General features: G+C 40.5%; 1 protein-coding gene across 1 annotated transcript in view; it reads left to right on the forward strand.

Annotated features, from left to right (window-relative positions):
- Positions 1-23,575, forward strand: part of CFAP92 (cilia and flagella associated protein 92 (putative)) — a 137,061-nt gene that overhangs the window by 88,405 nt on the left and 25,081 nt on the right. The window contains exons 10-15 of the mRNA XM_088482487.1: positions 4,100-4,284; positions 8,512-9,404; positions 9,648-9,839; positions 11,536-11,818; positions 18,445-18,609; positions 20,992-21,204. Of these exons, the coding sequence (XP_088338613.1) occupies positions 4,100-4,284; positions 8,512-9,404; positions 9,648-9,839; positions 11,536-11,818; positions 18,445-18,609; positions 20,992-21,204 (1,931 nt within the window). The remainder of the gene's footprint in view (positions 1-4,099; positions 4,285-8,511; positions 9,405-9,647; positions 9,840-11,535; positions 11,819-18,444; positions 18,610-20,991; positions 21,205-23,575) is intronic.

The following is a 23,575-nucleotide window of genomic DNA, read 5'->3' on the forward strand; positions in this document are numbered from 1 at the left end:
CTTGTTTTTAACATAAATGTGAAATACTGCAAGCAGAAAATTCAAGTTTATAAATCATTTTAGAATCAGCAGAAGTTGCAAATAGACCAATGAAGTACAAGTTCACCCAGGGTTGCATTGTCAGCCAAAAACCCCTCTCCCCTTTTTTCCATTTTCCTTAGAGTGAACCCAGCTCCATCACCGTTTCCTGTACAGTATTCCTGGAATAGTAGCTTCTATTGTCTTTACAGTATTTATAGATTTCGGCCAGCTTCTTTGAATGAATATAGTAGATGAAACACCTATACTTGCGCCCTTAAGCATCCCTACATGACTATGCACAGTAGTTCCATCACTACTACCAACAAATACACATTCTAACCAAATGTGAGCAATCATACAGGTGCTAAAATAAATACGTCCCTTATTAAGTATTAAAAGTCCATCCGGAGATTTTCAATGCTGATGAATTTTCATGACAATATGATGGAATTGATTAGAACCTCGCATTATATTATTTGAGGTACCTGTCATAAAAATGTTTTCTGTGAGTGTAGCACCTGGAGGGGGGTGTGAAGATCATCACTATTAGGGTAGCGGTGGATGAGGAATCATCCCTCCCCTAGGATCCACATTGTTTTGATCTATATTGGGGTTAATACACTATTGCACGATCTTTGTTTATGTTTCCCATCGAGGTGGATATTGCCGGGAAAATTCAACATCAGGACTGTAAAGCTGGCCACACATCAGACCAACTTTCCTCCAACCATCCAATTGACCAGCCGCCCAACTTGTCTGTCCAACTAAAATGCTTCCCCGCACATCTAACCGTTTCATCCAACCAGCCAACCTGCCAACTTTTTTTTATCAGATCAGCCAACTTCTGTCCAACTTGTGATGTCATAAAAGTAGGCGGAGAGTGCCTGCATTCTTCTGCATGTTTTGAATAAATAGGATACAGGTAGGTGAGGTTAGGGCACAGAGAGAGAGAGAGAGGTCAGGAGGAAGTGGGTGAGGTTAGGGCATAGAGAGAGGTCAGGAGGAGGTGGGTGAGGTTGGGCATAGAGAGGTCAGGAGGAGGTGGGTGAGGGTAGGATGCAGTGATAGAGAGGTAAGAGGGAAGTGCGTCACGATGGAGATCCTGGCCTTGTCACTTTTCCACAACAGCGGCGACACACTTCCGTTTTGGGAAACTGAGGTCATCACAGTCCCCTCCATGTCCGGAAACGGCAGCAGACTGTCAATCACCGACAGTCTGCTGCCGAACTGCGAGTGATATCGCAGACCCGTACTGCATATGCGCAGTACAGGTCCAGCGCATGCTCAGATTCATGAACGTCGGGAATCTGCGTGAAATATTCAACTGCATCTGCAGCTGACTCAGGCCTATAGTCCTCTATGTATGTATGGCGTAGCTAGAGGCACATGGCAGTTTTTGTTGTGCTTAGCAATTGTGCCAATTACACGAAGGTGCAGATTCACTTGTGCAGATTTCCGGCCATTACCCTACGACAGCGGTTCCCAACCACGGTCCTCAAGGCACACTAACAGTCCAGGTTTTAAGGATAGCTATACTTGAGCACAGGCGACTTAATTAGCACCTCAGTTATTTTGATTAAACCATCTGTGCTTTAGCATGGATATCACTAAAACCAGGACTGTTAGTATGCCTTGAGGACCGAGGTTGGGAATCACTGTCCTACAGAAATCTCACTCATTCCTCGCACCTCTATCTGCTGCAGGCTGAAACTCTCAAAATTTCCCTGGCTGGAACTGCTGCGATGCATTAGCTAATTGATTTTCCCTCTAAGAGTCTCAAGTAAAGCCCTTTCATCTATATGCAGTATAAATAATCATCTTAAACACACAGATAAAACAAAATAATTGTTAGATTTGCTAACCTGGAGCATGATAATGCATATCACTAATATATCAAATGTTGATGACTACAAGATTACATTTGGTTGTGGTCAGGGGTGGGTTTTGCCTATCTGCTTCCCATAGTAGTAGCTAAACTTGTGGTCTGCTCATCCTTGCACAAAATCAACTGAAACCTATGTAAGAGAGAATTGTGTATGTTAAAAAATATAGAATAGTGTCACTTTCATTATCATCATCAAGAAGATATAAACCACCTCTTCAGACCTTTTGGAGCAGAACAATTAGCAGTTTGCATTTCATCTTATTGCTGAAAACATGTTCCAGTGACCTCTGCACTCCTGCTCATGCTATATGAGATCACAATTAGAAGCAGCGATGATTGATAGTATTCGTTGCATAACCGGCTGTATCAGTCAAGTTTTTGCAATCAGACAGTTTATTAGCAAAAATTGAGGCTGGCACATTATTATCTGCCACCTTTATGCCAAAGCTTGTATCTCTTCTTAGGAGATAGTATTCCACTGATGTTTAAATTGATTAAAACTAATATTATACTAAGTATGAGTCAGAAAAAATGTCACTATCAGGATCATTTTTGGAGGCTTTTTTATTGCATAACTAGCTGGAGTACCCGGCGTTGCCTGGGATTTTAAGAATGTTTGTTTATACATCATCCTCCAACCAACCTCTCCTTAGGCAAGCCTCACGAAAAGTGTGAAAAAATGTCCCCATCAACAGTCCTAAGGTCTTCGAAGGAAGTAGGACCTGTAACGGTGTAAAGCAAACTTCGGAGATAGAAGCATTCCAAATTTGTAGGATGTACAGTGTAAACACGGCCAAAAGCTTCTGTTGCCCTGAAACCAGGATGACCATCTACAGCGACTCCCTGTTTTCTGTGCAGTAAAACTTTGGGAGAAGCATTCCATGTGTAATATTTTGGAAGCTCACAGTACAGCAGGGTCCTTGCAAAGTCATCATTTTGAGACAGTTGGAAGAAAGAAGTATATGTTGTTGCGTAATTTGGTATAGTCAGAGAGCTGAGAATGCTGGCAAAGCCTGCTAACGCTCTCTTCGATAATAAACATTAAGAACATGACAAAACATGACAACACAAAATGCTTGCTCCGAGGCCCTACCCATATGCCGTGAGGCCCCACAATGAGCTTCCAGCAAAAATTGTGGTTTTAAATTAATCTTCACTTGTAAACTGTGGATTTGTATAGAAAGACATAAGTACAGAAGGACAAATTTTCCGCTTTGATATAGTAGAGAAGATAGAAAAGAAAATATAGAGGATAAGCTAAATCCTTTTGTAATTCTGTACCTGACCTGTAGAGGGCAAATGCCATGCAAAAATTTTGTTTTTTAATTCATTAAAAAGTAACAGTAATTAATTTTCGATTTAGTAGAGAAGATAGAAAATAAAAGATAGTAGATAAGCTAAATCCTTTTGTAAACCCGTACTTGACCTGTAGAGGGCGAATGCTATGCAAAAATTGTGGTTTTTCATTACTTAAAAATTAACAGTAATTAATTTCGTTTTCAAATTTTTTTAGTTGCCTCCGCCGTGTTTTAATACGCTCTTATGTAAAATTTCACGATCGTGGCTTGTAAACTGTGGATTTGTATAGAAAGACAGAAAGACAATTTTTCGCTTTTATATAGTAGCTAGAATCGGTTTATGTAAATCTGTAGAAATATTGTGGAAGAGTTGATATTGGTCTGCCAGGTGTTATATCTATTCATCTTTATTTTTATTTTTTAAAAAGTCTAATTTTGTAATGCTTAGATTTTAAACCAATTAATTTAATTCTACACTAGTAGAATACACCTTAATATACTGATTAACATAACTAAAGCTGGGTACACACTAGATAACGAGTGTAAGTGTTAACACATATTGTTTTTTCTGTACATTACATATGAACTCCATTTATGGGAGTTTAGTGTAGTCCTGGCTTGTATTTATACGGAGAAGGGGTCACCTGTATAGCTCATTGTCTTATGTAACTGTTCAGCAACATCCTATATCTCAACGTTTCAGATGGCAAAATTAACCTGATCCACCAGGTATCTAGTATGGCCATTCCCTTCTTCAAGTAAGAGGCATTCATGGAGGTAGCACACTCCATATTTCAACCTATGCAACACTGTAGGTGCCAGTATGAAGATCAGTTTAGCAGACATTGTGATATCATTAAAAGTTGCTCAGTGTTTTGTTTTTTTATCATTTTAGGAGATATATCAGTTACGGGTCGTTTACATAAGTGCTCGGATAAAATATTGGACTGTTATATGACAATGGCCATAAACTCCCCACTATTGTCAGAGCAACAGAGGCAGGATCTCAATCCAATGGTTATTCGCATCATATCCGCTACATCGCTCCCCACAACACCAACTCCAATCAGTGTTTTACAGGTAATATGGAATGTTTGTATGTCTGAATATATATATATATCACCCACCACTCCAATTTAATATGTCATGTAATTTATTGAATAAATACATAGTGGCTGTAATCCGCCATATACTACAAACTGTCAACATTTCTCAAGACTGGAGATGATGTCTAGTTAATGTTATAATGTAACATGTTGTCACCCAGTGTGACATAAGTAGATCAAACCCCAGTCACTGCGGACCAGGAAAAACATGCGGGACACCGGGGGCACATACAATATAACTCCCTGCCCGCAATGACATGATATATTAAATTGGAGTGGTGAGTGCCTCCTTCCAAGAATATTGGATATTAGAAGGATAAATATTGGATCTTGAAATTATCTTGGGGAGCACCCCTTGTTGCATAGTTTGAGATGTGAGTGCAGGATATACATATATATATATATATATATATATATATTGTGATAGAAGCACTGGATAAGTTTGGTATGGCTACCATGTGTGTCCTAGATTCCTGGAAATGGCTGTTATAAACTGGGTTTTAGTTGTGGCTGAGTGTCTCATACCTGGGAGAGCAGGTCCACAGGCTAGCTTGCTCTGAGACACTGTTTGATACAACCTGTAAGTACTGTGGACGTGAACTTATGTAGTCTTCTGATAGTAAGGAACCTACTGTCTAGTTAGAGCCCAGATGGGCTAGGATTTTGTTTATGTTTTGTTTTATTTATATGTCCTGTACAATAAAGACTGGCTCCGACCAGCTTGCACGAGAACCCCAGAATTGTGTCCTGTTTCTCTGGCTGCTGTGTGTGTAAAGAGGGAGTCCATCTACCCAGGAGAGAGACCCCCTATCCCGACTGTGTCACAATATATATATATATACAGTCAGGTGCATAAATATTGGGACATTGACAGAATTTTTATATTTTGGTCTCTATTTACCACCACAATGGCTTTGAAATGAAACAAACAAGATGTGCTTTAACTGCAGACTTTCAGATTTAATTAGAGGGTAATTTAATCAAAATCAGGTGAACGATGTAGGAATGACAACGGTTTCTATATGTGCCTCCCATTTTTTAAGGGGCCAAAAGTAATGGGACTATCAACTCAAAAGCTATTTCATGGACAGGTGTGGGCTATTCCCTCGTTATTTCATTATCAATTAAGCAGGTAAAAGGTCTGGAGTTGATTCTAGGTGTGACATTTGCATTTGGAATCAGTTGCTGTCGACTCTCAATATGAGATCCAAAGAGCTGTCAGTGAAGCAAGCCATCATTAGGCTGAAAAATCAAAACAAACCCATCAGAGAGATAGCAAAAACATTAGGTGTAGCCAAATCAACTGTTTGGAACATTCTTAAAAAGAAAGAATGCACCGGAGAGCTCAGCAACACCAAAAGACCCAGAAGACAATGGAAAACAACTATGTTAGATGACAGAAGAATTATTTCCCTGGTGAAGAAAAACCCCTTCACAACAGTTGAAGAAGAACACTCTCCAGGAGGTAGGTGTATATGTGTCAAAGTCAACAATCAAGAGAAGACTTCACAAGAGTGAATATAGAGGGTTCACCACAAGATGTAAACCATTGGTTAGCCACAAAAACAGGAAGACCAGATTAGAGTTTGCCAAACAACATCTAAAAAAGCCATTACAGTTCTGGAACAACATCCTATGGACAGATGATACAGAGATCAACTTGTACCAGAGTGATGGGAAGAGAAGAATATGGAGATCAAAAACATACCACCTCATCAGTGAAGCATGGTGGTGGTAGTGTCATGGCGTGGGCATGTATGGCTGCCAATGGAACTGGTTCCCTTGTATTTATTGATGATGTGACTGCTGACAAAAGCAGCAGAATGAATTCTGAAGTGTTTCGGGCAAAATTATATGCTCATATTCAGTCAAATGCTTCAGAACTCATTGGACGGCGCTTCACAGTGCAGATGGACAATGACCCGAAGCATACTGCAAAAGCAACCAAAGAGTTTTTTAAGGCTAAAAAGTGGAATGTTATGCAATGGCCAAATCAATCCCCTGACCTGAATCCGATTGAGCATGCATTTCACTTGATGAAGACAGAACTGAAGGGAAAATGCCCCAAGAACAAGCAGGAACTGAAGATATTTGCAGTAGAGGCCTGGCAGAGCATCATCAGGGATGAAACCCAGTGTCTGGTGATGTCTATGCGTTCCAGACTTCAGGCTGTAATTGCCTGCAAAGGATTTGCAACAAAGTATTAAAAGTGAAAGTTAGATTTAGGATTGTTTAGTTTGTCCCATTACTTTTGGCCCCTTAAAAAGTGGGAGGCACATATAGAAACCGTTGTAATTCCTATACCGTTCACATGATTTGGATGTAATTACCCTCAAATTAAATCTGAAAGTCTGCAGTTAAATCACATCTTGTTTGTTTCATTTCAAAGCCATTGTGGTGGTGAATAGAGGCCAAAATATGAAAATTCTGTCAATGTCCCAATATTTATGTGCCTGACTGTATATAGGTTTCCTTTCAAGCATTTAAAATGATCGAAGTAACTGTATAAGATCTGTCTGTGCCTGTTATATTATAATGACTTGTGATGGTAATATTGGAGAGTGTCTGAGACAAGGTGGTAGTGGAATGTGTTGCAAAACTTGTTAGTTTCTATGCTTTATTTTTATCATTATGTTATATCATCTTTTTTATCATGTGATATTGAAATTTTTTTTTTTTTTTTTATTTGTGTTTTATTATTAATTGAAATTTTTATTTTTTTTATTTAAAATGTTTCCCTTTTTTTGTTTATGATCTTCCTTTTATTTGTTATCACATTGCCTGCTATAGTGAAGACATCTGCATACTTTACAACTTGTCTCTATGACAATATGGACCAGATTCTGAGTTGCACACAGCAGTGTCTATTGGCGGTCGCCTGTCTGTGACTTTATGCAAATCCTTTGTGTACATCCGTGTGGCCGAATGTGTAAGGAATCTGTGCCCACTATCAGCGTTGTGCACGTAGTAATACCGATTGATGTGTCCTTAGATATCACCTTTGGTCGCACCATCGAAATTTACACTTGCCCTGTGGCATCTGACTATAGCCTCCTATGTCTGCGACTGTGCGTTTGTGTACATAGTCGCTTTCACTGACATGCCCGCAACACTTCCATAACACGCCCATAAGATGGACCATTTTTGCTTGCATTTCTTTCCTATTTAATTAATAAAAATTATGAATTATCATCTGCTTTAGGTGTGACATTCCTAAACATTGTTTGCTCACAACAAAGGGATTTGGTTCCATCTTTTGCATAGTGTCATAGACACATTTGTATTTATACTGTGAAATTTCCAAAGTTCACCATTAAGTATCCTATCAGCCCTCGGAGAGTATTAATTGCTCTAGATTACCCATAAGGGTTATTTGGGAGACTCTATCTCTCATTAGGTTGCAGATCTGGGTACAAACCTCTTGGCGTCTTCCTCATTTTTCTTGGACTTCTTTTGATAGCATGATAGGCCTTCAAATCCTGGGATGCCTCAAAAACTCCAATTGTTTTCATCATTGGGCTTTAGGCAGACCACAGTGTTATATGGACTATTTAGGGCAGTGTTGGCTAACCTTGACACTCCAGCTGTTGTGGAACTATATATCCCAGCATGCCCTGCCACAGTTTTAGCATGCCCTAATAGCAAAACTGTAGCAGTGCATGCTGGGTTATGTAGTTCCATAACAGCTGGAGTGTCAAGGTTAGCCAACACTGATGTAGGGGCTTGACTGGGTGGTTCCGTGGAGTGGTGAAGCTACAGTACTGTATCCTGTTTTGTGGCCTTTAGAATTAGTAAGGTATACTTCTTCCTTTCAGCAGATCACTACTTTTTATATATTGCATGACCTCATTTAAAAGAGCATTTACTGATCACAGACTGCAGACCAGGGATCTATTAAGAAATGAAAGGATGGAAAGTGTAGTCAGCATTACCTACAGTGTATAATGCAGACAATCTGTATATGGGCTTTGAAAAAGGGACATTATCTTCTACAGCATTGGTTACTGTATCTATTTTTATTAACTTTAAGTATAATTATTTTTGCACTTGAGGATGTATTAATTCCTATATATTTTCAGAGAGTATGGTAGTAAAACTGGGTCAGTAGCTGAGGAAAGTGCATCAACACACTGTTCCGTGAGCCATATTACGTAGTGTAGTGTCTACAATAATAAGTGTGAAATATCTGCTTGTATTGCAGGAGAAATGCGTGCCAGTGTACTGCGGATACAGATTCCAGGATCAGCCGAGTCACCAGACGCATGAACAGACGCATGGAACTCATGTTTTCTTCAGGGATGTCAATGTTGTTTTTGCAGGAAACCTAAGTCCCGGCAAGCTACGTGAGTTTCTCCTTGGCCCTCCTATAGAGATTGAGGTACATGATCGTGATCAGAAAACAGAAGAGGTTGTCAGTAAGCCATCACTTTTTGGCATGCAGCCTGAAGATGAAAAACTAAGTAATGTTGGTCTTGTGACTTCTAAATGTACTGTTCACAATCCCTTCACAGAACGAGACAGATTGTGGGATCCTTATGGGATTGCAAAGATGAGCTTGTCCGAACTGGCCTATGGTGCAACGTACTTAAATGTTTGTGTTCCAATTTACAGCTGTGAGAGACCAGATCCTACTGGGTATCACTCTGATAGCAAAAATGGCAAAATAGTTGGAGTAATCGGGTCAGTGGACGGTCCCCAGGATTCATCCCTCCCAGGAGGACATTATTTAGATGCCCAATCACAACTAAAAATAAGAGTAGACCTGGCAGTGCCACTTCCACCACAGGCTGAATCTCCCGATTGTACCTTCGGGCGCATTGTCTACATCTTTGATTATAAGAACAAACAATTGTTTCATGATGTTATTGTAAAGATTACAGAAATCAACTCAAGAGCTCTCGGCCTGGATCCTAACCCAGTGAATATCACTTTGGATGCTCTCTCCAAAGTTGCTTTATCAAATGATCAGAAAGATGATACTTCCCTGAATATTATAACTGGAATTCATATTATGGATGGAGCGATTCATCTCTTTATTTTAGAAGGACTGAAGCATGAAGCTATTAAGGAGCTGTGGGAAACCATACCAATCAGGTACACATTATGTAGAATTTCAATGTAATATATATTTTAAGTACAGTAGATGTAGTGTAAATGACTTATACAGTATGCATCTGTCATCTGGTGTGTAGTGAATGCTGAGTTGTACCTGTAAATTGGTGCTCAGTGAATGCACAGTTACGGAAACAGATGTGAAGTATGTACAGATTTGTACAGTGCCACAGAGCGGTATAAAGATTTGAAGAATTGAATTTATTTCTTTTTGCTTTGTTACAGGCTATCCGGAGACCAAGGGAAGTTAGAGATTCTGTACAACTCAGAACTGGCTTTTCATGAGCGCTTATACAAGGACCTTGGATGTTTGGTGTATCACATCAATCTGTATAAGCCTCTCTCTTCCTTTTTGAATCAGCCACTTCTCTACGTCAGGGATATGGTTCCTCAGCTGTGTTTTCAGGCTTTGTCCAGGTAGATAAATCTCTGTTGATATTATATGGCTGCATTTTAAAAAATAATAAAGCAGCAGGAATCGGTTCACTCAGATTATCCTACTGTCACAGAGAGAATTCATCTTCCCACACATGCAGCCAACTTCTGTCCACTGAGAGAGCAAACTGCAGCCAGATTCTTTCCACACACAGTTAGTTGCCACTAACTTGTCTATTCACATACACAGTGAGCCTCAACTAACTTCTGTACGCATGCAAGGTAAGCATCATCTTGTACACACACACAAACATACATAGCTAACTTCTGTCTACAGAATCCTGTCTGAGTCAATATCTCCTGTACAGATGTTTCCTCATACACCTAGCATCTATAAGTCACAGGGCGTGAGATGGCCAGAGCGACTGAGACGCTCTGGGAGGAGTAGCATAGCATAGTGTTCTTTACATTTTGCATCGCAGACAAACACCACTCACAGTGTACTAGAGATGCTGGGCTGCGACTTTAAGCACACATACAGGGGTATTCAATATGGGAGCGAAAACTCAGTTTTTGCGTTAATATCGCACATATGACGTCATTATCGCAGGTTTTACTTTTACACTGTATTCAATGTCAAAGACTTTTCGCAGGTTCGAAAAGTCTTTGATAAAAACCGGGGATAACTTTTCACCATTGAATAGGTGTCGAAAAAAAGTGCAGAATTGGGGTTTAGGGGTGCAGGCTTAAAAAAAATAGCCTGCACCCCTGGGAATGACATTTAAAAAAGAACTGTGTCAAAAAAAGTTTTTACAAAAAATAGGGACACCCCAAAAAATTAATTTAAAAATTGGGGTGAAAAAAAAAAATGGGAAAAAATTGTTTAACAATAGGGAAATAGGTTCAGGGCTATTCTGCAAATATGCGGCAGGTGTATTCTAGAATAGATTAATAGCGGCAGGTGCACAAATGCAGAATTTTTAAAAACTTACTTTAGGGACATCAAAATATGCTAGTACCCATTTTCATGTACCCCAAATTTGATGGGACCACTTAAAAAAACGAAAAAAATAACCTAAGTGCTCTTCTGCATCACTTCTTCAATGTCGGGAAAAAAGCACCTGCCGCAGCTGTTTAAATCCCCAACTTTCATTTTCAGTCAAAAACGGGGGGACCCATAGTGATCCCCCATGTTTTTACAACTTTAGGGGGGTCCTACAATTTTTTTAAGGAAAATTTCGTAACTTTACGCAAATCCCACTTCACAGGCTCCCGTTTTCGCTAGTTTCATATTGAATATGGGGATAAGCGGGCGCGCGCCCGATACTTTATCCCAGGTAAAAGCTCCGATATGAAACGTAAACTTCGACAGCGAAGTTTACGTTTCATATTGAATTCCCTTCATTGTCGCAGATGAAGCACAATGGGACTTGGCGTGAGAAAAATCTGCAGCCGCTGTGTCAGCAATTCCTACACAGATTCATACTCTATCGCACACATATACAAATGTGCACATCATATTGTTAAGGGCAAGCTAGCAAAGTAGTTTTGACCCCACCAGTTTAATTTATGCAAAAACGACGCACATTGTAACCGAGAACGGTGCTTGGAGCGGCCAAGTCTCCCAGGAGTTGGCGCACCGAGAAGGTATATTTGCCGTAACTTGGGCAATAATGTATGAGGACACATCTGTAATTATTTTTACGGTGTGTGTATATAAATTAAATTATTCTTTTAGGTTAGACTATATCTGCAGTGCCAAAAAATTACGAGACATCATCCATAGCGACTTGCTGCCGTCAGTAGAAATGATACATCTTCTGAGTCGTGAGTTTGGACTTCCGCTTAACCATGGAGATTTGTTAGCCGGGAAAGAGAACTCGTTCAATAAAAAATGGGTTATTTCAGAAAAGGAAGTGAAGAGATGTCACTTGCACAGCCCACTAGACAACTTCAATGGACAATACTTTGATTGGAAGTGCGGGATGAGCATGAGACACAAGGACAAAAACTACATTCAGGTAGAGTTCATTTCTGGCACTGTACTAATTTGGTTCTCACTGACATAAGTAGTTAGTCTAATGCTTGTACTGTGGTCTTATCATTAGATGCTACAGCAGTTCAGTCAGGGCACAGGACATTTTAGCAGAGCTGGGCACAGGACATTTTAGCAGAGCTGAACTTCTAAGGAGAGTGATCCATTATTACAGAGAATAGAACTAGAATGATGGGGCTGGCAGCCATTTGAATTAATCTTATATCTATGAGGGCTGACTGAAAAGTAATGAGATTGTCTCTGTTTTTCTGTCCCATATGTAGAAGTGGTAACGCTATGGTGGTTATTGTGAAGCTCATACATCAATGTGTCTGAACCTGTGGTTGGACTGCCGTGGTCTTCTTTGTTTGGTTACAGCGAGCGGAAGATCATTGTACATTTGGTCATGGCGGATGAGGTAGACATGTCTGTGAGATTGCGTCAGAAATGTATGATTGAATTTTGTGTTAATCTTGGAAAAAGCAGAAATGAAACTCATGAAATGTTTAGTGTGGAGAAACAATTAGCCATGCGTATTTTGGTGGTGGAAGCACTTCAAAGAAGGTAATATGTGAATGACTGACGAAGAGTGTTCTGGGAGATCATCAACCGTGGTTACAGATGTCAACATTGCCCAAGCTGCGGAGATGTTACAAAATGACAGAAGGTTAACTTTACCCAAACTTTGGCATCTCATTCGAACAGGTTCAGCATAGTGTGACAAAGGAACTGAAAATGCATCGCGTGTGTGCCAGGTGGGTACCAAGAAATCTCACAGAAGAGCAGATGTGACAACAAGTTGAATCGTGCAAGAACACTGTTCGGAAGTTGGAGAGGATACCCGAATCGTGGATTCATAATTATGATCCGGAATCCAAACAGTCCAGTGTATGGAAACACGCACATTCGCATCCACCCAAAAAAAAATCTTAGTGATTCCTTTGGCGTGTAAAGTCACGCTTCTGCTGTTCTTTGATGCACATGGTTTGATCCTACAGCACTGGGTTCCCCGTGGACAGACAATTAATGGTGACTACTATGCAAATGTCCTGAAAACCCATTTGCTTGGAGCCATGAGGAAGAAAATACCACATTTGCTGAAGAAACAGTGGTCTTTGCTCCAACACAATGCCCGACCACATGTTGCTGCTGTTGCATTGGCAGCACTGACTGAAATTAATGGGACAGTACTGGAACATCCTCCATATAGCTCAGACTTAGCGCCCTGTGATTTCTGGGTATTGCCAACCACGAAAAAACAACTGTGCGGAAAGAAGTTTTCAACAGATAATGAAATGAAAAATGTCACAGCTGCAACCAGGGGCGGATTGGCCACAGACTTTTGCGGGAATATTCCCGGTGGGCCGATGGCTCATGGGGCCGTTTGTTCCGGCCAGAGCAGATTGGGGCCGTCACATTACCTGTTTATTAGTAGGCAGTCCCGATCCCCAACATAAGCTGCTTTCTGGTGGCTGGCCCCTCCCACCTGAGGAACTAGCCACGCCCACAATCTTACTACACCATGCCGGGCAGTGTGATTAACTGCCCACCAGGGGGCACAGATGGTACACGCTACAGGTAAGCCGGCTCCTACCTCCATCACCCCGGACCTCTCATCTCTTCCACACACATTACTATCCAAGGCATCAGTCGGGTCTCTGTGATTGGTAGCCTCCAAGCCAGGGCTCAGGGGGCTGATCTTCTATTAAGCCTGGCAGCATGGTGTGAGCTGGGGCGGCTCTAGTTTATCAATAACCGGCCCTAGAGATATGTTTTCCTGGTGCCTGGCCCCTCCCCGGGTACCAACCAACTTACTGCTGTAGTTACACAAATCAGCTCATGGCTGATCCGGACAGTTTGTCCCCCACCTCCTCTGCCACTGCCTCCAAAATGGCCCAGCATGGTGACATTTGCTCCCCTTCCCTCCCTGAAACAAGTGGCAGCCAACAGGGAGGAAGCTCATATCTGTAATTTATAATGAGTGTTCCTTGACACTGATAGGCCCTCCAGTGCAGCAGCATCTCTGCTGATTACAGAGGCTGTACACCAAGAGGTTTAGCAGACTGGGGATCCAAAATTCTGGGGTCTCCTACATAACCAAAATTATACCTGTGTTCCCCCCCCCTCCACACACACACATACATAACCCTTGTTCCCCTTCTTAAACACTATTTTAAGCCATACCCATGTTACTGGTACTTTTGGCATTGAAGGGACACCCATCAGCAACACACAACTCACAAAAAGCCCTGGGGGACTTAAAGATAACTACAGGATACTTAGTACAGAGACCTCACTGGCTAACACATACGACCAGCAGAAGTGTGATTTTCCTCCTCTAGGGCAGCGTCTTGTGACAGCCCCTCCATGCTGCTTCTGATCACTGCTTTGCACACAGTGTTGAAGGTAAGAGATGTCAGAGGAACACTACATTATTGGGGTTTTTTTTATCTCCCTCTCAACTCACCATAAAATCACTAGCAGAGCTATCTGCATATTATACATTACTCAGCTGGCTGCTGGCACCTGAATGTACAAACTGACAGATGTACTGTATATTATTAATGCCATGATTACACTCCTGTTGTGTTACACACTAATACGTTGGTCTCTTTATTCCTGGGACTTCAGTATATGAACTACCAAAGGAGTGTTATGATGTTTGAATATTCACTTCTACTAATGCAATATAGTTTCTTCACTGGACTGTTTACTTTTTGACTCTCCTGCCCTGCATATTTTATTATCGTCTCAATTCATTTATATTTACATGAGCTGCATGAATGTACCATTCACATGCATTATATACAGATAGTGTTCAGAATTATGAGCAGAAATGTTAAAGGTACACCACCCTAGCGCCAATAAAGAATCATGTCGAAAGTGATACTTATCTTAAATGTATCAATTATTTTTCCTTTTATCCTTTCGTCTTGAAGGATTGATATGAAAAGTCAAAAAATGTAGAAAGAAGAAAATATAATCTAATGCAGATGGTCAAACAAAAATATGCACAATATTAATTAAACAAATAGGTGACATAATAATCACCCTGCAAAACAGAATAATAGAAAACGTGTCTTCCAAAATAGGCTAATTAAAACCAAAATTTATGTATAACACGTTTAATGTACATCACAAATAATAATTTCATAAAAAAAGGACTGTTGATCCACTCCAAGTGAGTAGAATATGAGATCAAGGCTCCTTAGAACCACCAACAGGTACAATATCACAGGTGAAGTTAGCCTCCTACCAGAATCCGGTCAAATAGATGCATCCAACAACTGAGGAGATGTTTCTAACCCGGGTAACCTCAGCTACTGATCCTCATCCATCTCACACAGGCTCTGGGAAAAAGGTCTAATGATGTCCCTCTGCCGCCAACGTGTTTCGACCAGTTCAAGGTCTTTATCAAGGCTGTGAGGGTCTACTAACTATGGGCTCCCTAAATACCCCCTTCAATAAGGACTTAATTACTGGGAGGAGCCAACTTCATTACAAGCAAAAAACAAAACATTATAATAAACATGAATCCAAAAAGTCTAGATCGCTCTACTATCCCTATAGTCGCCGGAGAACTGGCCCTATTTCACAAACGATAAAAATTTAAGGCATACATCATAAATCTGTATCACGAAATTCCGGGAGTCCATACCGGAAGTCCACGCGCGTCCCACTTCCGGTCTTAATATAAACAAGTCCACGTGTAGTAATGCCATATCCATCAGTAAGCAATCATCCGCCAATAGGAAGACCTCTCTACGACGGAGGTCAGATCCTAACCCTCCCCCGGAAGCAGCGGCATGTCTCACATAATGCCGTCCTCGCGTACCGGAAGTCATATCGCGGCTCCTTAGTTCCGAAAAATGGAAGTTGCGTCTTCATGTCCAAAGGAGTCTGGGATTTGTAGTTTTTTCCTCCATTTCCCATTATATCAAAAAAGGCCAGATCTCCACATTATAAGACACAAAAGAACTTTGGGAATAGTAGTTTTAGCAGTCCATAGATGTTATGTTCATAATTAAAGTGCATGGAACTCCATACTACTGTTAAAAGATAAAACAATAATTAAAAACTAATATAAAAAAGGTATATATGTTAAAAATCCACTCAATTCAAAAACCATTTCAATTTGAAATCTTTATTAATCCCAATCGGCTGCAATGTTTTAAGGGAGTATATAAGCTCCATCTCTGTTTTAGCTAACTCTTGTGTTAGATTATTATTCCTCCAATGGGCTTTAACTTGCTTCAATACTCCAAATTCCTTAATCTGCATCACTTCTTTATTGTGTACACTTTTAAAATGAAATGACAGAGCATGAGTAACCAGCCCTTTTTTGATATTGCGGAGGTGCTCCGCTAATCTAACTTTAAGTGGTCTCGAAGTCCTCCCTATATAATACTTATCACATTTACACCCTATGTAATAAATTACATTTTTGGAATTACATGTGGTGAAATCTTCAATTTTTTTCTCAACACCATTTATTGTGACTTCCATGCATTTCCTTTCCCCTTTTATTGATTTGCACATAATACATGATCCACATCTGTGGAAACCTTTGGTCAGAACTCTCCCACTTGTTCTAGGTGGTGACAGTGCACTTTTGATGATTTTGTCTTTAATGTTTCTCGCCCTCCTATAAATAAACCTAGGTTTTTCTGGAAGGAAAGGTTTCAAAACATGGTCCGCTTTCAAAATGGACCAATGTTTATTTATAATCCGTTCCATGACCTTATGTTGGGAATTATAATCAGTTATAAATGCTAAATTAAAGCCTTCTTTAGCATCACGGACTGGTCTATTTTGGGTAAGTAAAATCTCCCTATCCAGGTTTATACACCTTTCCATTGCTGCTTGCACCTTCTCTTACTTATAACCACTGGCTTCAAATTGTTCTATCATGGTGCCAGCCTGTTCAATAAACACATTATTTTCCGTACAATTTCTTTTAAGTCTATACAATTGGCTATTTGGAATTGAGTCGAGTCAATTTGGATGATGGCAACTTGTAGTTTCCAAATAAGCTCCCGAATCTGTCAGTTTCGTATAATTCCTCGTCATCAATTTACCCTCTTGTACATAAATATTGAAATCTAAAAAAGGGGGTATTTAGGGAGCCCATAGTTAGTAGACCCTCACAGCCTTGATAAAGACCTTGAACTGGTCGAAACGCGTTGGCGGCAGAGGGACATCATTAGACCTTTTTCCCAGAGCCTGTGTGAGATGGATGAGGATCAGTAGCTGATGTTACCCGGGTTAGAAACATCTCAGTTGTTGGATGCATCTATTTGACCGGATTCTGGTAGGAGGCCTATTGGAAGACACGTTTTCTATTATTCTGTTTTGCAGGGTGATTATTATGTCACCTATTTGTTTAATATTGTGCATATTTTTGTTTGACCATTCTGCACTAGATTATATTTTCTTCTTTCTACATGGTTTGACTTTTCATATCAATCCTTCAAGACGAAAGGATAAAAGGAAAAATAATTGATACATTTAAGATAAGTATCACTTTCGACATGATTCTTTATTGGCGCTAGGGTGGTGTACCTTTAACATTTCTGCTCTCAATTTACTTTTTGGGGAACACAGATACTCTCCTTTTGGGGCACTCCACCTAAGCTGCCAGTTTGGCGCAATTAGTAAACACCACTTCTTTCTTTACAGTGTTCAGAATTATGCCTTGCAGGGCAACTTAATTTTGGGTATTATAACACCGCTGTTATCTGAATATATTTGACTGTTTCAGGACTTTGATATGTGATTATTGTATATACACTGACTACATTAGTACTTGATGTTATATCTATTATTTTCCATCTTCCCCTAGATGTGTGAGACAGTCATGGGGACCCACAAAACACAATTTTACATTATACTGCTCAGTATTTTATCTATGTCTAACTTTTTCATTATCTGACATCGTACAAATAAGAGTACCCCCAAAAAACATTTCTCTTTTCTTGCCCTCACCTCTTTTATAACCAATGTCTCCAGGTAATGTACAGTGATATACTAATCCCGCCTACAGTTGATTTGGTGCCACCCTCATGAGGCCACTTCCAGAAATTTTTCCAGGGCCACTTTTAGTTCCTAATCCGCCCCTGGCTGCAACACTAAAAAATGAAACGCTGTAAAAAAATGCTTTGAATGTGAAGGACGAGAAGTTTGAAAAAGAAATATGATCAGATCCTGTGGAGTCATCTGATTCTGAATAAAAAAATCAGTCTCATTACTTTTCAATCAGCCCTCGTATCTGTTGGTTATGTCTGGAAATGTTGGTCTTGTACAAGTCAAAAGCATCAGTGACTTGCTGACTTAATAGATAAAGAAGCAATATTGAATGGCCTTAATGTTATTTTGTTCAAGACATTTGAAAGGAAGGGGTTTGATGTTGTGCGGCTTGGATCCATTTGATTTTGATCCGATTATTATAGGGCATTGTGTGATTGTGTTCAGGCCACACGCACTGAAATATCTGTCTAGTTCAATATCACATTGTGTATATCAAGCATTATCCCAAAAGATTTTGATACCCACTGTATCTTCTGCGTGTTTCCAGTCCCAGTAATCTCTAATAACTCTGGTCTTTACCTACAGAAAAATGTTAAGCAAGTTCATCAGATGAGCATAAAAGTGAGAAAACCCAAAGTGGAATATGTGGAGATTAGTCCTGTGGATGGGATGGCTATTCACAACTACAGTACTCAGACATTCAATTCCATAGAACTAGCACATAGGATTTTACAACAGAAAATGGCTGAGGTACTTCTAATTAGCTCATGTTTTTGTTATTGCTCAGCTTTAACTTGACGGATCGAGTTGAAATAAAGTTGCGTTTTTTATGAATATCAGTCCAGTAGTTTTTGTGCCAACTTGGAACAAACAGACACAACGTTCTTATTATATTAGTACAGGTTGAGACTCCCATATCCAAATATTCAGAAATACGGAATTATTTTGGCCTGACTGAGAAAATGAAACCTTTGATTTTTGATGATTCAATGTACGCAAACTTTGTCTAAGGCACAAATTATTAAAAATATTGTATACAATTACCTTCAGGCTGTGTGTATAAGGTGTATATGAAACATAAATGAATTTCATGTATGTACGCAAACTTTGCATGAGCCACAAAATTATTGAAAATAATGTTTAAAATTACCTGCAGGCTGTGTGTATAAGGTGTGTATATTATTATTATTATTATTATCCTTTATTTATATGGCGCCACAAGGGTTCCGCAGTGCCTTACAATGTACATAAACAAATGAGCACACAAGAAAACAGTTATTAACAGTACAAACAATGCAGGACAGATACATGATTAATACATAGCTGCATAACGCTTAGATAAGCAGCATGGTGTTGGCAACCAAGGGTGGGATACTGTTGTATATTAAAGTATAATCAAGTGAAGAAGCACATGACGGAAGAGGGCCCTGCTCGTGAGAGCTTATATTCTAAGGGGAGGGGGCAGACAGACGGGTGACACAGATGGGCTGGATACAAGGGTGACAGTAATATAACATTTATGGAAAGGTTAGTTTAAACTTAAGAGGAAAGGACAATGAGTTGATCCAAATTTCACCAAGCCTCAAGATTTGGGGGCCACAACCAAGGTCCATTAGAGGGGTCAACTTGCTGCATCGTTTGGTATGGCATAGTTGGAGTGGATAAGTAGATTGCATGAGGAGGTCAGGAGGGATGTGAGCAGCATTTGGGGATCCAGGTACAGGCAAAATCCATAGGCATGTTGGAAGTGTGGTGGTACTTTAAAACAGTCCTTAATAGCAGGAATAGTTGATTTGTTAGTTTCTCCTTCTGTTCTCCTCCTGTATAACTCCTGAATAACTCCGGCTTCAATTTAAAAATTCTAGTTACACTTTAAATTAAGCACTTCAAATATAAGCACTCTTGCAAATGCAGCCTAAGATGTAAGTAATAAGTATGGCTGAAACCAGGTGTCCACCCCTCCCCAAACAGTAAAGGGTCAGCAAGCAAATAAACAAATGGTGAGAGGACAACCCACAAACACAGATACAGAGTAATTTCCTGCCTTGGTACAGATTTTAAAACTATATGAAATACTCTATAGTTAGATTACCTAGCAATTTTAAAGGCTGTGTAATAGAAACACCAAGCAGCAAGATATGTTGGGTGCAGTAGTTAGATTACCTGTGGATGATAAGAAATGAATATTCACATCAGTCTTTCCCAGGTAGAGGTATAGTTAGTAATAACTCCTGAATAACTCCAGCTTCAATTTAAAATTCTAGTTTCACTTTAAATTAAGCACTTCAAATATAAGCACTCTAGCAAATGCAGCCCTGGCTTAGCAGCCTAAGATGACACATCTATATATATAACACATAAATGCTTTCTGTGTGTATATTTGGGTCCCATTCCCAAGTTATTTCATTATGGTATGCAATTATTCCAAAATACGGAATATTTCGTTATCCAAAATACCCCTGGTCCCAAGCATTTTCGATATGGGAGACTCAACCTGTATAGATTGTAGATTTTTGCATTAGTTATATAGAATTACATTGCTAGGTTTCATGAGTTAGAGAGTCTTTTTGCCCAGCCTCACATGAAGAGTGTTTTGTACATCACAACAATATTTATCAAGCTTTACAGCCCCTTAAATAAATTTTTCGCATGACTTTAGTATCTCAGCAATTTAATAAAGGATGAAATTTGCATTTTAGTCGCTTCACTAATGTGGCAAAAGTGCATTGTAAGGGTACTGTACACTGACAACTAGGATTAGCATTACATGTATTTCTGTGTGCGACTAAGTCGCATATTTGGGCAAAAAAGGCAAAATACAGAATTCTGATACGAGCGGCAGAGCCATGTTTCCTGCCACATATCGTTATGCTTAATCTGTGACTTTGTACACATTTTATACCAGCTCCTTTGTGACAGCTCTAATCTAATGTTCCATGTATATTACAAGCAATTTTATATGCAGCTATAATGCAAATAAGATGCAAAATTTAGGAAAAAGTACACATCAATACTAGTGAGGGAGTGTCTAAGTTGTTCTAATTGTCTCGCCCATACAGCGCAAAAACATTATGTAAATGAGGACACATCTGCATGTTTATAATTTGTTTCTTCATTAAATGTGCCTTACAGAGACCTAACCACAGATACACATACTCTCAAGACTACCAATCAGCTACTGTGAGTCCAGTGAACATTGAACAAGACTTGAAGAACAATGCTGAAAAGTCTAGAGAGGAATGGATGACACCAAGAGGATTCCTGTATCCAGGATTCAAAAGCAGCATTGATGCCAACAAACATCCCAAAAAGCCAGATGATTCTCGGATACTGGAGTTAAAAAAAGTCAGTTATCACAGATGACCTTTTTACGTTTTGTGCTATTATCATGTTGTGCAGTCAAGCAGAGTCTGAGGTGATTCAAGTGCTGATCTAGAACACATTTTACAACTTCCAGTATTACCAAATCACTGGGAATAAATGCACTACATTGAATTAAGACAAAGCACAGATTACCCTGTTTAGATCCCACCACAGGCTGAATCACAAACATTGCTCATGAATTATAAACCAAATTAGCCTGAAAGTCTTCAACACAGGTCACCCAAAGACAGACTATGTACAGTACATTAGGTTTTATTACACCTTTGGTTAAATATTTGGGGGATAACAGATGTGTGGATTAAGGTTTTATGCAATTGTCCCAATATACCAAATCACTGTTGAAAATTTTTTACTTTACACAACTGTAAATCCTACCTGCATTGCCATTGCTTTTGCCATTCATGATTCTCTACTTCAAAAGGACTGCTTTGAAAGCACAAATTTGAGTTAGCACAATCTCCACAACAAACGGGATGCAGTCGGGATGCCGATGGTCTAAATGCCGACCGTCGGGCATCCCGACTGTCTAATCCCGGCAACTGTCTGATGACCGGCGTCGAAATCCCAACGTCTGTTATTAGACCTACTCTGGGAGCCCGACACCTGGCTTACCGATCGAAGGTAAGCCGGGCGCGGACAGCCGTGGGGGGGGAGGGGAAGGTTAGGTTAGGGGCTCCCAGGGGGGACTTAGGGCTATGCACCCCACTAGGAGGTTAGGGTTAGGCTATGGGAAGGGTGGTTAGGCAGTAGGCACCTCCGGGGGGAGATTAGGGTTAGGCACCCCCCTGGGAGGCTTAGGGTTCTGCTTCGGGGAAGGAGGGGTTAGGTTTAGGCACTTAGAGGGGGGTTAGAGTTAGGCAATGGGGGGGAGGTTAGGGTTAGACACCCCTAAGGGAGGGTCCGGGGGGGGAGGTTAGTAAATAGAAAAAATGCTCACCTGTCGGGATCTTCACTGCCACGCTTCCGCTGTTGCCATGCGGCCGGCGGTAAATCATACTGATTCCCAACAAACATAACTTGGACACCCTACACTGAACTCCTTGCTTGGAAACTTCAAAAACTTACCACTGGGCTGCCTTCCATACTGGCTTATTGTTTTTCAAAAACATCAGACTGCTTATCTGTATTCTCTACTAATATCAACTTGCCTTTATACCCTTGAAAGTCCTGTTTAAATTACAATTGCTCTTTAACCTAGCCTCACATCTTCTCACTTCTAACATTGTTTATTTTAGAATTTAATTTCTGTACCCATAAATAGCTATTCTGCTCAATAATTAACTACTGTCGTTTATACATACATATCTACCAACACTGTACTTTCACCTACTGTACATGAAGCAAGCCTGCTGCACCGTCTCATACAGCCTCCGTTCCAACTTCCAAATTTTCTAGCCCTATTTGTCTTATCCACAGCATAACCACCTTTTCTTCAAACTACCCCTTCACTCAGGGCCTGATTCACTACGGATCGCAATATTGTGTATGCACACAGTTCAACTGCGATAGTATGCTAATCCATTCCAATCGCAATGCAGACTCAGCACTACATAAGGATGCCCACTTTACCTTACACACATCTGTAATGTTTAGCAGAATAGCGAAACCTTCGGTACAATCGAGTACCATCGTAGCCTCACGCACACTTGCACAAGCCCTGACCTTACTCAGAAATTGCTAACTTCCATGCACGCTATGAGACCTCACACTGCGTATGGCATCGCAGGGGCTAATTTATGCACGTCCGTGCATTGGCGTGCGAATGCACTGGCACACCTGTGTTTCCCTGACCATCACCCGTTACCACCCACATACGGTGCTTCCTGTCCATCACTCTGTGAGGGGTCTGCGTAGCCTCTGCGATTACAGTCCCGATCGCAATAGCTAGTACGATATTACGTACTGCGATGCATACGCATGTGCAGAACGCATCAATTGCGTGCATATTAGCAGCTGTGTTCCTTGCTGAATTAGGCCCTCAGGGTCAACATAATGCTTTACTCCACCCCCTGTTCCCACCTCTATCCTCAACCCATAGTATCCTCTACCTCCTCTGTCTCCCTTCCACCCCTCTGCTTCCCTTACCTACCTCTCCTGTTCCTCCTTTTTCATTCTCTTCTCTCACACCATGGTCCTACTACCCTACCACTAGGCCCTGCTCCTTCCCTCCTCTCCCTGTGTTCCCATCGCACCTCCATCCACATCACACTAAAGTCCCTCCTTGCCCTCCACCTGCAGCTTCCCTCCTAGCTCAGGTGCCTGCTCCTGCACTACACTCTCTTAATTTTTGTCCCCCAAATTAACTTCAGCCCCTGCACTACAGCAACCCTGA

Source organism: Taudactylus pleione, unplaced genomic scaffold (genome assembly GCF_031769625.1).
Source record: "Taudactylus pleione unplaced genomic scaffold, aTauple2 ptg000289l, whole genome shotgun sequence".
In the NCBI taxonomy this organism is placed as follows: domain Eukaryota; kingdom Metazoa; phylum Chordata; class Amphibia; order Anura; family Myobatrachidae; genus Taudactylus; species Taudactylus pleione.